This window comes from Pan paniscus, chromosome 8 (genome assembly GCF_029289425.2).
Source record: "Pan paniscus chromosome 8, NHGRI_mPanPan1-v2.0_pri, whole genome shotgun sequence".
Lineage (NCBI taxonomy): Eukaryota > Metazoa > Chordata > Mammalia > Primates > Hominidae > Pan > Pan paniscus.
Window position 1 is genome coordinate 104,149,527 of NC_073257.2, and position 14,820 is coordinate 104,164,346.

Here is a 14,820-nt window from a genome sequence, read left to right on the forward strand (position 1 = left end):
ATTACTTACTGGCTTGTCCTTGATGGTGGGGCTTGACACACACAGGTAGAGTTTCCCATCTTCTTCTAGGCAGGCATCTATCAAAGCTTGTACTGAGCTTTCCTCTTGGAACAGCAGAAAGGCATAGCCTTGGGGAGAGCAAAAACAAAAGGGTGGAGGAAGAATCAGTACATTAAACTCAAAGTACCAATTACAAATTATCTGTTGTTTCATTTTGGCAAATTCTTACTAAAATCTAAGAAGTTCAAGTGGGACAAAGGGACTTTGTCCAGGAACGAAGTTAGGTGCTCATTGATATTACCTTGTTTAATTTTTACAATTACTCACAGGAGCAAGTTTAGAACACATCTATGGAATTTCCACTAAATACATCTGGTTATCCTTAATGAGGGCAGGTGGACTCACCATTGGCCTTAGCCACAACTAACAAGTAGCCAGGAAACAAGCACCACCTGCTTTCCAATTTCTACAAAGCTCTAGGCTGGCCACATGCCACAGGGATAAACCTTGAAAATATTATGCTAAGTGAAAGAAGCCAGACAAAATATGTCCAGAACCAGCAAATCTATCAAGACAAAAAATAGATTAGTGGCTGCCTAGGATGGGGAAGCTGGAAGGAATAGGCACTGAGTTTCTTTTTGGGATGATAAATTTTCTAAAATTGATTGTGCTGATGATTGCACAACTCTGTAAACATGCTGAAAACCACTGACATGCACATGTCACATTGGTGAGTTGTATGGTATGTGAATGATATTTTAACAAAGCTTTGTTGACACACAAACACACACACACAAAAAGCTTCAAAAAAGTTTTTAAAAAGGCCAACAATAAGCTGGTGTGCTTTTGCCTGCTATTTCTGATGATGGTGCTCTGCTTCTCTAAGAGATACCCTCTTGGCAGAGTACAGTAGGTCTAGAAAAATGGACATTAGCTGCAGGATTTCCATAGACACAGCCAGTTTTTTTCAGTTTAATTCCATAAGATTTACCAAGTAACTGATACAAGCGGGACATATCCATGGTTTATGAGAATACTAAAATAAGCAAGACCACATTCCTCTTTTTTTTTTTTTTTTTTTTTTTTTTGAGATGCAGTCTTGCTCTGTCACCCAATCTCAGTGTAGTGGCACAATCTCTGTGGTATGATCTCGGCTCACTGCAACTTCTGCCTCCCGGGTTCAAGCAGTTCGTGTGCCTCAGCCTCCCAAGTAGCTGGGATTACAGGCGCCCGCCACCACATCCGTCTAATTTTTGTATTTTTAGTAGAGACAGGGTTTCACCATGTTGGCCAGGCTGGTCTCACACTCCTGACTTCAAGTGATCCATCTGCCTCGGCCTCCCAAAGTGCTGGGATTCAGGTGTGAGCCACCACGCCCGGCCCCAGGTTCCTCTTGTAAAGAAACTTATGAAGTAGATGAAACAAACATTTAGACAATTAACTACTCACTACAAAGCTGAGGGAGATAAGTGGGGACAAAATGTGTCACTGAAATCACAAGGAGCAAAGGCCCAACTTGGGAGAATCAGCAAAGACTTTAAAGAGAGCAACAGATATTCAAGGGGCCACCTGTGGCACTTGTGGCCACACTGGCATTCATAAATGACTACTGAGCAAAGGCCCATCATGAACTAGTCTAAGCTTTCAACTTCTCTACAACCCTGCTAGCTTTGCTAAATCTCTCAGCTGTCATTCCTCAACTCCCAACTCTGCTACTAACCTCAAAGGAAACCATCATCAACACAGTTCTTCTCTGGTACATTGCATATCAGAAGAATGTAAATGGCAGAGAAGGATAAGAATCCCCACATACAGAAGATTCTCACACATCAGAGGTGTTTAATTCATAATCAACTGGCTAAGAAGCAAAGCTCTCTGGAGTCCTGGGCAACATGTAATGACAGTGGCAATGGATAATGGCTATTCGTTTTTAGCCTTTTCTCCAACTCCCCATCTACTATACAGAGCATCCAGGCAAATATAGCAGAAAAAAAGACCAGCCACTCCCTAGCATAGCAGGCAGAAACTAACACACAGGAAAAGGCACCAAATTGAATGGGCAGCCATGTAGTTGCAAGAGAGAGACTGCCAAGGTTTTAGGACCCAGAGCTGTTTTCTGGGCTTTGGTCTCACGCTGCATAGGTCAGAAGAGTCTGTTGATGGCTAGTCAGGAAAAATAAAACCTGACTGCAAAACTAGAAAAGACAATACATACATCATTTCTTCATATCCTCTTTTGCAAACAGTATTGAACTATCACCAGGTGCCAGGGAATCTTAAAAATTCAGTGTTTTCACTTAATATGAGAACATTAATTCTACTTACTAAAGATAATATTAGAGATAAGGTGGGTTAAAAAGTCCAAATATCACAAAGAGGAGGTCTCAGCAGGTTCTTTCACACCTCCTCTCTTACCAAGTTAAATACTGGTACAGATATCCACAAAGACCATAAGCATATTGAACACCCTGCAGTCAGAGTACTCCATCTATGTATATACTGTATTATGTACACATCAAAAAGGCCTGGTGATAGGGAATGCCCAGTGAGTTGGGGCTTTCTCTTATTCCTTGCCTCAAGAAGGCCTCCTGGCTGACTCCATTTTTCCTTCACATCACTGCCCACCCTCTGCAATCTTCAACATCAAATCCAGTTTTGCATTGACCTTGGGCATCCAAAGAAAAGGCGGTTGTCTCCCTATAGCAGCTGAGCAACTCCCACAAAAGCATGCAGATTTTCACTTAGGCCCATCTCACAGCCATAAAATATCTACACTGGCAGTAGATAGAGTAAAAACAACTGGGAGTCACAAGTAAAAGCCTGCTACAAATACTATTATCAAGAGAAATATCTATAAACAATTTCTCCTTTCCCAGGAAATGGTCCATAACAGTTTACCAATTTCTTCAGGATGGCTCTTTTACTATAAATAATCCTGTGTCAAAACAATTATCTTTACTCTGAGGTCACCAAGCTGCCATTTTCTGTAATGGCAATATTCTCTCAGCACTGTAGATAAGAGACATGGCTGAACTCCCCCCAACCCCCAAAATCTGGGCTGTAGTTCAACAATTTCTTCTAACTCTACTTCCCACTTTAGGCCTTCCAACCAAAACAGAATTCACCGGAAACACCCAAAATCACTCTTGAAAACAACTTTATGATATCTTCACCTGCTAAAACACCTTCTGATACTTCAAGGTCAAGCAAACCCAGATGACAACAGAAATCAGAGGATTTTTTAAAATCAGGAAGAATCTTTCGAACATATTTCCCTTTTGATCTTGAGAAATTTGAAGTCAAAGTAAACAAAGTAGAAGAAGATCCCTTCAAGAATAACAAGGTCAATGTGAGGCGGAAATTCAATCAATGATTTACTAAAAGGTAAATTGCACATGGTACTAGCAAGTGTTCTGGACTAGGAGACAGAAGGTCTAGATTCGGGTACAAGTCCTAACATTTAGTAGCTATGTGATAATAACAGCTAATAGCTAACATTTGTTGAGATTTACTATGCACCAGACACTGTTCTAAGTGCCTTCTGGACATTAACTCATTTCATCTTCACACACACCCTATGTGGTAAGCCCTATTTTGAATTCTGCTTTATATTTAAGGAAATTACACAGAGTGATTAAGTGACTTGTTCAAGATCACCCAGTAAGTGGTGGAACCATGAACTTGAATATTAACATTTCTGAATCTTGGCTCTCTTCTCCGTCAAATGAAGAAACCAAATATTTGTCCCAATTACCTTACAGAGATGTAGGCTGTAAGATAACGTATAAAAAGGTGTTTCATAAACTAGGAAGTCATGTGAGTATTGATTTTTCTTTTACTGCATTTTCAATTATTTCTGTAATAGATAAAATTAAAGTTGAGTTTTTGCATATGGTCTCATTACAAACATTAGAATTCAAATTAATAATATGCACTTTCTATTTTGCATTTGCAAGCATTTGGTGAATAAAGAGAAGTAACCCAGATACTGAAGAAAAGCCCTAATTAAAGTTACTTGAATGACAGGCTGAATATTACTGCAAACAAACAATAAAGTGACTGAATATCTGCTTTCATATATGATTAGCCATTTCCCCCACAAGAATGTCAGATGTAGTATTATTTTCTGATTTTAATATATTTTAAAGTAAAAACCAATTATGCCTACAAACAGAGCTTCTCTATTAGTTTGAAAGGTATTAAAAAAAAAAAAACTTGGCCAAAAAATTATCAACTTCCTCTGCTCTCTCTTGCCCTTGGACCCAGTAACAGATAATATGATTATAAAACTCTTCCAGTTTCAGAAATGGTAACCTGAGGAGTATGTGGGGGCTTCAGTGATGTGGCAAGCTATGAGAGGCCCTCAGCTCCAAGCCAGTCTATGAAAGCAGACAGGGCTCTGGAGGGAACAGGAACAGTTCCTAGTCACTGTCACCAACACAACCCTGAGTTACAGGTAGAATGGATGGCCGAAAATTCCTTGCTTTCCCACTGATGCCAAACAGGTTGGGGAAGAAGGGTAGAACACTGAGGGATTTTTTTTCAACAATCCTAAATTGATCAATGCAATTTTCTGGGAGAAAAAGGAACACCAAGGTTTGGGAAGAAACTTAATTAGGATAATTCCATTTCATTGGCCAGGTGTGTGAAGTGTAAATTTAATTAAAATATTTTTTTCTTTTTGTTTTTTTGAGACAGAGTCTCGCTCTGTCGCCCAGGCTGGAGTGCAGTGGTGCGATCTCAGCTCACTGCAACCTCCACCTCCCAGGTTCAAGCAATTCTCTGCCTCAGCCTCCCGAGTAGCTGGAATTACAGGTGCCTGCCACCATACCTGGCAAATTTTTGTATTTTTAGTAGAGACGGGGTTTCACCATCTTGGCCAGGCTGGTCTTGAACTCCTGACCTCATGATCCACCCACCTCAGCCTCCCAAAGTGCTGGGATTACAGGCATGAGCCACCATGCCTGGCTGACTTTTTTTTTTTTTTTTTTTTTTGAGAAGGCGTCTCGCTCTGTTGCCCATGCTGGAGTGCAGTGGTGTGATCTTGGCTCACTGCAAGCTCCGCCTCCCAGGTTCAAGCCATTCTCCCGCCTCAGCCTCCCGAGTAGCTGGGACTACAGGTGCCTGCCACCACACCCGGCTAATTTTTTTGTATTTTTAGTAGAGACGGGGTTTCACGGTGTTAGCCAGGATGGTCTCGATCTCCTGACCTCATGATCCACCCACCTCAGCCTCCCAAAGTGCTGGGATTACAGGTGTGAGCCACCGTGCCCAGCAGTGATTTTTTTCTTTTAATACCTGAGAACACATTAAGTATAACAACCTCCAAAATGTTCTTGGCTACCTTTCAAAAACAAAGCTTCCTGATCTCTTAAATACATAATTTTTCATGTTTTTTTTTAATATTTGATACCTAGTACAAATTATCAACAACTCTACTACCACAACTGTCAGGTACTAAATGCTCACAATGTTCTAGGCACTTTGCTAATAAATATTTTACATGTTAGCTCATTTTATCCTCACAGTAACTCTATGAGGTAAATACAGTTGTTATTATTACCATTTTACAGATGAGGAAAATGAAGCTTGGAGAGGTTAAGGGAATTCTCAAATTAAAACCCAGGAATGAAATCTGGAATTAAACCAGATCAGTTTCCAGAGCCCATTAATTTATACCACCTCATCTAAAAATGGCAAGGTAAACTTTTAAATATCCCTAATACAGAACTTGCCTTTAAAATGTCCTTATGACAATGACCATTTGACAGTTTTGTTTTGTTTTGTTTTGTTTCAAGATGGAGTTTCGCTCTTGTTGCCCAGGCTGGAGTGCAATGGTGCGATCTCGGCTCACTGCAACCTCTGCCTCCGGGGTTCAGGTGATTCTCCTGCCTCAGCCTACCAAGTAGCTGGGATTACAGGCACGCACCACCACACCTGGCTAATTTTTGCATTTTTAGTAGAAACGGGGTTTCACCATGTTGGTCAGGCTGGTATCGAACTCCTGACCTCAGGTGATCCACCCGCCCCAGCCTCCCAAAGTGCTGGGATTACAGGTGTGAGCCACCGTGCCCGGCCTGACATTGTTTTAATAGCAGTAAGTGGTCACCCTGTGCTTTAGTCCTATAATTTAAGGCCTATGTAGATATAATTGCTACAAAGCCCACAAAAACTATATTAAAGGATATTCTATAAAACAATGGGCATGAACTCTTCTAATGATATAAAAGACAAAAAGCCTAGGGAACTGTCTAAATTAAAGGAGATTAAAGAGATGTAACAACTAAATGTGGGAACCCAAGATGGCTGCACTCTTGCTGAGACATGTTGGTCGACATTGCCTCCGAGCCCACTTTAGCCCTCAGCTCTGTATCAGAAATGCTGTTCCTTTGGGAACCACAGCCAAACAAGAGATGGAGCGGTTCTGGAATAAGAACACAGGTTTAAACCGTCCTGTATCTCCCCACGTCACTATCTACAGTTGGTCTCTTCCCATGGCAATGGCCATCTGCCACCGTGACACTGGTACTGCTTTGAGGGCAGGGGCCTCTCTTTTTGGCATGTCAGCCCTGTTACTCCCTGGGAACTTTGAGTCTTATTTGGAGCTCGTGAAGTCCCTGTGTCTGGGGCCAGCACTGATCCACACAGCTAAGTTTGCACTCGTCTTCCCTCTCATGTATCATACCTGGAATGGGGTCTGACACTTGATGTGGGACCTAGGAAAAGGCCTGAAGATTCCCCAGCTATACCAGTCTGGAGTGGCTGTCCTGGTTCTTACTGTGTTGTCCTCTGTAGGGCTGGCAGCCATATGAAGAACGGAGGTTCCCAGCATCACATTCCTACACATTATTACATTCACCCATCTTTCTGTTTGTCACTCTTATCTCCAGCCTGGGAAAAGTTCTCCTTATTTGTTTAGATCCTTTTGCACTTTCAGATCCCCTTGGAGCAGTAGAGTACCTTGTAGACCATAAGAGTGGAAAAGGGTCTGGTTTTCCCCTTGTTTCTAAAGATGGGGTGACTGCAAAAATTCCCGTTTTTTGCCCACAACTTGCCTACTCTGGGACTAGAAGCAGTTATTCTCTTTCCATATTGGGCTTTGATTTGTGCCAAAGGTCAGCTTTTGGCTCCTTCTTCCTGAGACAGTAGAGACAATACCAGCTCTGTGGCTTCTGCCCTGGGGACTGGGGGTGAGGCTTTGGGTCCCACTGCCTGTGGGTTGCTGGCTTAAAGGACAATTCTGTTCATTGGTGAGAGCCCAGGCCATTAACACCTATGCAGTGTTATTCAAAGAAGAGAGGTGAGGGTGGAGGGGAATTAGTCTATCCCAGCTAGAGGGAGATAAAGAGGGCTAGTTAGTTCTTAGAGCAGCTGCTTTGAGGAAGAAATATATATAGCTATTGACACAAGAGGAAGATCCAGAAAATTATCATTGAACATATTAAAGGTTACTTATTTTTCTTGCATTTCCAGAAAACCCTCTTAATTTTATGCTTTCTCATCGAAGTCAGGCACCATTTTTTTCTGAAACTAAATTAAAGTACTCATTAAAGAAAAAAATCTAAGTGCAAGTTGTTGTATCTCTTGAGTGGATCTTGGATTTAAAAAAAAAACAAATTGCGCCGGGCGCGGTGGCTCACGCCTGTAATCCCAGCACTTTGGGAGGCTGAGGCGGGCAGATCACAAGGTCAGGAGATAGAGACCATCCTGGCTAACACAGTGAAACCCTGTCTCTACTACAAATACAAAAAAAAAAAAAAAACAAGCAAAAAAAAAAAAACAAAAACCAAATTGCTAGGCCGGGTGCGGTGGCTCACACCTGTAACCCTAGCACTTTGGGAGGCCGAGGAGGGCAGATCACGAAGTCAGGAGATTGAGACCATCCTGGCTAACACGGTTAAATCCTGTCTCTACTAAAAATACAAAAACAAACAAACAAACAAAAAACCAAATTGCTAGGCCGGGCGCGGTGGCTCACACCTGTAATCCCAGCACTTTGGGAGGCTGAGGAAGGAGGATCACGAGGTCAGGAGATTGAGACCATCCTGGCTAACACGGAGAAACCCTGTCTCTACTAGAAATACAAAAAATTAGCTGGGCGTGGTGGCGGGCGCCTGTAGTCCCAGCTACTTGGGAGGCTGAGGCAGGAGAATGGCCAGAACCCAGGAGGCGGAGCTTGCAGTGAGCCGAGACTGCGCCTGCCACTGCACTCCAGCCTGGGTGACAGAGCGAGACTGTCTCAAAAAAAACAAAAAACAAAAAACAAAAGAAAACAAACTGCTGTAAAGGACATTATTGAAACAATCTGGATATTTCTTGTTCTCAGGAGATATGTGCTGAAATATTTAGGAATGAGAGTCTACAATTCTTTTTTTTTTGAGACGGAGTCTTACTCTGTTGCCCAGGTTGCAGTGCAGTGGCATGATCTCGGCTCACTGCAACCTCTGCCTCCTGGGTTCAAGTGATACTCCTGCCTCAGCCTCCCAAGTAGCTGGGATTACAGGCAAGTTCCACCACATCTGGCTAATTTTTATATTTTTAGTAGAGACGGGGTTTTGCCATGTTGGCCAGACTGGTCTCAAACTCCTGACCTCAGGTGATCCACCCGCCTCAGCCTCCCAAAGTGCTGGGATTACAGGCATGAGCCACTGTGCCCAGCCTACAACTTACTTTTTTTTTTTCTTTTTGAGATGGAGTCTTGCTCTGTCACCCAGGCTGGAGTGCAGTGGCACAATCTCAGCTCACTGCAACCTCCACCTCCTGGGTTCAAGCAATTCTCCTGCCTCAGCCTCCCGATTAGCTGGGACTACAGGCACGTGCCACCACACCCAGCTAATTTTTTGTATTTTTAGTAGAGACGAGGTTTCACCATGTTGGCCAGGATGGTCTTGATTTCTTGACATGGTGATCCACCCGCCTCGGCCTCCCAAAGTGCTGGGATTACAGGCGTGAGCCACCACGCCCGGCCTACAACTTACTCTTAAATGGCTATTGGGGAAATACACACACACATATATATAATATATTAATATATTATATATTATTATTATAAATATTATTATTAATAATATTAAAATATTAGTATATTTATATATAATATATTAATATATTACTATAATATATTAATATATAATATATTATTATATTATTATAATATATTAATATATAATATATTAATATATTATTATAATATAATATATAATTATAATATAATAATATATAACATATTAATATAATATATTATATATATAATAGAGAGACAGAGCGCGTGAGCGAGCATGCACGCAAAAATGTGGCAAAATGCTAACAATTGGTGAATCTAGAAGAAAGCTATATAGGTGTTCACTGTATTATTCTTAGAGCTTTTTTGTAGGTTTGACTTTTTTTAAATAAAAATTTGTAGAAAAAAAACTACAAGGTCTCCCATTCTAAAAAGAGATGTGGTTTTTTTTTTTTGAGGAATCAACAGTTCTTAAAATCAACTAATACTATTAGTGATGTATTTGTTTCAAGTACCAACTACAAATGGAAAAAAAAAAAAAATTCAGCTTGTGGAGCTGTATCCTGAACCACTGCAGCATTCATAAAATGGCAGACCAAGGAATGGCTGGTTTTGGATGGAGACCAACCCTAGAAGGAAAGGTCCATGGCCTGGACAGACAGGCAGCTCTCTCCTCTCACAAAATCAAGCTTCCTATTACCAGTGACCTTCCTAGAGAAACCTAAAGGGCACTGCTCTAGCCAGAGCTGCCTGAGTTCAGACTTTTTTTGGCACAGGCAGTCTGTCCCAAACATTCTCTCTGACTTTGGCTTTCAGGTCAGAGGACTTATCTGGTTTGCCTCAGGAGACTTTTTTTGGATTCAATTCAAGGGTACCAAAAACATCTAGGAGATGCCAGGTATGATGCTAAGTACTGAGGTTGCAAAGATGAACAAGCCAAAGAAGAACCCTGATCCAGAAAAAATCAGACTGTAAATAACTAATAAGCAACATTAAAAGCACTATGTTGGAGGTATGTCCTACAGGACACTGGGGAGAAAAAAAGGGAGCAGATTTGTCCAAACGTCAGGGAACACCAAAGAGCAAAGGCCATATCTGACCCAGAGGCTGATTACTTTTCCAGAGAGTAAAGGCATTCCAAGTTCAGGAAGGTGCACAGGCCACGGCATGGAAAGGCCAAAGGGTCAACTCACTTGGACAATGGTGAGCAGAGTTCATTAGTTAGAATATAGGATTGAGAGTGGTGGGTGGTAAGAGTTGAAGCAGCTCATCAATCCCTGCCTGCAGCGGAGAGCACTCACTGTAGGTCTCTGAACTGGATCTCTTATTCATTTTCCTCTTGAATGAGGATACCTGATCTCCAAGATTTACTCAACACTTATGTAATCTACACACTGCTGGGGACTACTATCATGAGCAAATTCTTGTTCTTAAGGAGTTTATATACTAGCACTAGAAGATTGTATAGAATAAATTCACAGAGAACTCTGACTTAGGAACAATGCATTAATGATCCTAAGAAGTATTTTTGTAAACATATTTTTAAAAGTTGGACTTCACAGAAAGAAGAAAGATCACTTTCAGAGAAGACATGAATAGAGAAATCAGGAAAGGCTTTCTGTAGGTGGTGGCACAGGGACCAGACCTTAATGGTACAACATAGGTGAAAACATTGAAAACACGGAGAAGACATTCCAAGGGAAACAAATAACCTAAGTTAAAATGTAGAGGTAGCTCTGCAGATAGATACTGCCTAAGTGCACGGATTCCTAAACACTCCGCTTAGATTCAGAACTAAACATATTTCTTTAACAATATTTACTGTGTGAGGCTGAGACTTGATTCTAGCCTGTTTTGTGTTTTCTACGACACTAGTAACTTTCTTTGTGGGTTGGTTGCTTGGCAGCAGGGGTGGGAATAGTTGGGAATGGACAAGAAAACAAGCCGGCAGAGTAGAACCACCTCAGAGTTCAAAATTGGTAATCTACTTCCTGTGTTCTTAGCAAAGTCTTGCAGTCCAGGGCAGTGACCTGGGGCATTTGGACTTAAAATCTGCTGTTTACATAATCACACATTCCCTATATAAAGAGGTCCTTGTGAAGTCTGCCAATCTGTCAGTTCTAGTCACAGTCAGTTCAAACAAGCACCTGACCAAGGAAACTGAGACCAGACTGGGGGTGTGGGAGAGAACTGGTCAAACTCGTTGGGTAATTTTATGATTACTGAGCATTACATTTAAGTCACAGGCAAGGACGCTAAGATTATTCAACACCTAATAAGCCTAAGTATTGTGTTAGTGCTTTCACGCACTGCCTCACATAATCCTCTTAACAACCCAACGAGTAGTATTAACTCAGATAAGTAAACTGAGGCTTAAAGGTTAAATTACTTGCTCAATGTCATATAGCTAGTAAATGCTGATGCCCACATCTGAGTCCACAAACCTAGCTTACGCCCCACTGCCTGTTACACTCCCTCAGTCAGCAAACAACTGGGGAACTCTGTTTCAATCCAGGTGATGCTCTCCTACAGACAGATGAAGCTTTAGTCTGGCCTTGTGCATATACTGCCTGAGCTTTGATAGTCTTAATTTCTTCTCCTCCCTGGACTTTAACATTCCTCTGATCAGTTCTTAATGCTGTTTCAAATGAGTTTTTTCTGTGCCACTCTTCTCAAGACTGAAGTGGGTCCATTCTCTTTTGAAAGACAACCCAGGTCTTTGCTCTCAGTTTTCAAAAAATTTCACCAGACCCTCCTAGCTGGCTTCCCATTCCTAACTCTGCAATTAACATATCCTCTGTTGGTCTCACCTGCTCACAGCCTTAGCCCTATCTAACTACTGTCAGCAAGTCCCAACCCAAGCTATATCCTCTTCTAAAACATCCTCTCTGCCTCAGTCTGCCAAATTTCCACCTTCCATTTCAGTTCCTAAAGTCTATTTTTTCCTCAATAAAAGTTCTCATCAGGAGGAGTTATGACTTCTCTGAACTAAACAAGCATTTCCCCCCATCCCATCACCTCTGCCTGGTCATAGCACAGTGTGTACTTAGGTGACCTTGAACAAGATGTTTCTGTTATTTACGTGGCTGCTCAAGCTTTGTCCTGTGGACTATATATTCCTAATGACTTCTTTCTGTACAGTCCCTCAAACTGTAAATGCTTTGAAAGCAAAGACTAACTTTATAGTTCATCTTCAATACAATGCTGAAGAGACAAGTGTTAATAAAAGTGTAAACTGAGAGTGTGCTAAGCTTTTAAAAGCAAAGATAGATGGACTCCATCTGTCAAAACAGAACAAAACAAAACAAAAAGCCCACCCTTGCTATCACACAATGCAGTTTCCATGTTTTTACAAGAAAATCCTTCCTGGGTATGAAAATCACAATCAAGTAAAATATTAAAATATAGGGTTCATAAATCACCAAACAGTGTGAGCACTATAAGCCAGGACCTGATTTTTTTTTTTTTTTTTTTTGAAAGAAGACAGAATGTTACTCAAAAGATGACGAACTGCAAAAGGTTAAATACAGGCTAAAACCCTTGGCTTCCCAACTTGATCAGTTTATGTAACTCAGAAGGTGGAAAAACTTGGAATCTGGCCTAAAACAACACTGACTTATTTCCATTCAAGTTATGCTACAAGGGAAAAAATGTGAAGTTTGAAAACTTTCCTTTCCAAAGCCAGATTTAGACAAGTTGAAGGAAAAAGAAATAAATGCTACACTGCAGCCCACTGCAGCTCCACAATGGCCTGTTTTTGCCCACTCAAAGTAGATTCCTCTTCCTTGTTCCTCAAGCAGGATCTCCTTAGCTAGCTGGCTTGTGTTCAAACTGAATAGTATGTGGCCTGGCTTGTGCCAGGTTCACAAACCATGCTGGTATTGCATAAACTTCCACAACTACATGACCTTGGTCAAGAGCACCAGAGGGCAAGCCAGCCTAGCCAGTGCAGAGGACGTATAGAATCACCAGCAGAAATAGCCATTCAGGAATACAAACTTTTCTAAAAGTGGGTGGGAATCATTAGTGCACAAGGGTTTGGTCACTCTTGTATAAAGCTGTGTGCCTATTACTATTTCTGTTCACCTGGACCCTGTGCCCCTAGACTGCTGAAGCTGACACTGTAAGCTGCCCAAGTAAGCTGAGAATGATAGCTTCCTCCATTCCACTGCCAGCATCATTGGCTTCTGAAATCAGTTTCAGAGCCAGATGGCCAAACTCATGTACAACATCTGTAGCTGGCTGCCATCATTGCCTTTGCCCAAGAGGCCTCAACAGTGGTAGCACAGCTGTGCTCATTGCACAGCAGATGCCAGCTCCTTTCCCTGGGCCCATATTCTCTGTCCCACTATGAGAGGTGAGGCTATTGCAGTATCAGGATCAGCTCTTAGTGCAGAACAAGGGGTAGAAGGCTCAGGGTGGACAGGTATTTTTTGGTAGCTCCAGTGACAGCAACTTTGGAGATGGAATATTTTCCCAGTGGGCAATGAGGGAGGTTATGCTATCTATCATCAAGCTTGTCATGTCCATCTTATCTTCCTAGTGGCCACATTCACAGCTACATGCTAAAGGAAACAGACTTTTTTCTTTTTTTTTTTAAGACAGGGTCTCACTCGGTTGCCCAGGCTGGAGTGTAGTGTGGCACAATCTCGGCTTACTGCAGCCTTTACCTCCCCAGGCTCAGGTGATCCTCCCACCGCAGCCTCCCAAGTAGCTGGGACTACAGGCATATGTCACCATGCCCAGCTAATTTTTGTACTTTTTGCAGAGATGGCGTTTCACCATGTTGCCCAGACTGGTCTTGAACTCCTGGGCTCAAGTGATCTACCTGCCTCGGCCTCCAAAAGTACTTAGATTACAGGCATGAACCACCACACCTGGCCCTAGAACTTCTTTTACTAAGTAGTCAAGGATTCTAGGGCCCTATCATTAGGATGACCTATGTCACAGCTAGGTGTTAAAAAATGAACTGGGTCAATCAAATTCCCTCTCTCTGGAATTCAACTAGAAATATGAAAACTATACAAACTGAGTCATGACAATGGTGGGAGATTACAATGGATAATTAGTAACTTCCACTGTTCAAATCCCTGCAGCTTGCCACACCCTAGTACAGCCTCCATGATACCTGGTTATATTATAGCTCCTGTTCTTGGACTCCCCTTGTTACTTATAACCACACCCCTGATTTGAGGTAGCACAAAAGAACTTATCCTTGCAGTCAAATAACTCAACTACCAAGCAGTTCACCCATGTCCAGAAATAGTGTGGCATCATCCACGAGGCAGAATTCCATGGTTAAGTTATGGCTAAAGGGCAGCTCAGACCTACAGCCCCGGTCTAAACCACCTCTTTGGAAATACTCCAGCTATGTGAGTATGACAAACAGAATACAAAGGCTCAGGAAAAAGCCAAGGACCACTTTCGTTTTCAAATGTTAAAATGTACCTTGGGTCATATAGCTTAAGATGCTAATTTTAATATAAAATCCAGCCTTGTAAATAACAGCATTATCTATCAGATTATATAGCTTAAACCTGTCCTCCTTTTCCACCAATCATACAGAGGAGCAAAACAAATAAAAATAACTTTATTATCCACCAGGTAAAATAGTATAAACTATTGGTCTGTCAGGTTCAACTCTGTCTAACAAAAGATGTGTGTTCTTATGAAAAGATACTTCACCTCTTTCAGTCTCAGTTTAAAATAAAGGTTGCACTAGAATGAGATAATCTTTAAGGAACTTTCCACCTCTAAAATGTGGTGGGTTCTATTCTCTGATCAAGTAATGAACTCATCATTTGCCAGGATACAATTCA

The 14,820-nt window shown here is 41.6% G+C and overlaps 1 protein-coding gene and 1 pseudogene across 14 annotated transcripts in view; one reads left to right on the forward strand and one right to left on the reverse strand.

Annotated features, from left to right (window-relative positions):
• The window catches only part of CPEB3 (cytoplasmic polyadenylation element binding protein 3), a 244,676-nt gene that overhangs the window by 64,503 nt on the left and 165,353 nt on the right, over positions 1-14,820 (reverse strand). For all 14 annotated transcript variants that reach the window (XM_034931096.3, XM_008950688.3, XM_034931100.2 and 11 more), the window contains one exon: positions 10-128. In XM_034931096.3, the coding sequence (XP_034786987.1) occupies positions 10-128 (119 nt within the window). The remainder of the gene's footprint in view (positions 1-9; positions 129-14,820) is intronic.
• Positions 6,155-6,937, forward strand: LOC134731146 (succinate dehydrogenase cytochrome b560 subunit, mitochondrial-like; annotated as a pseudogene).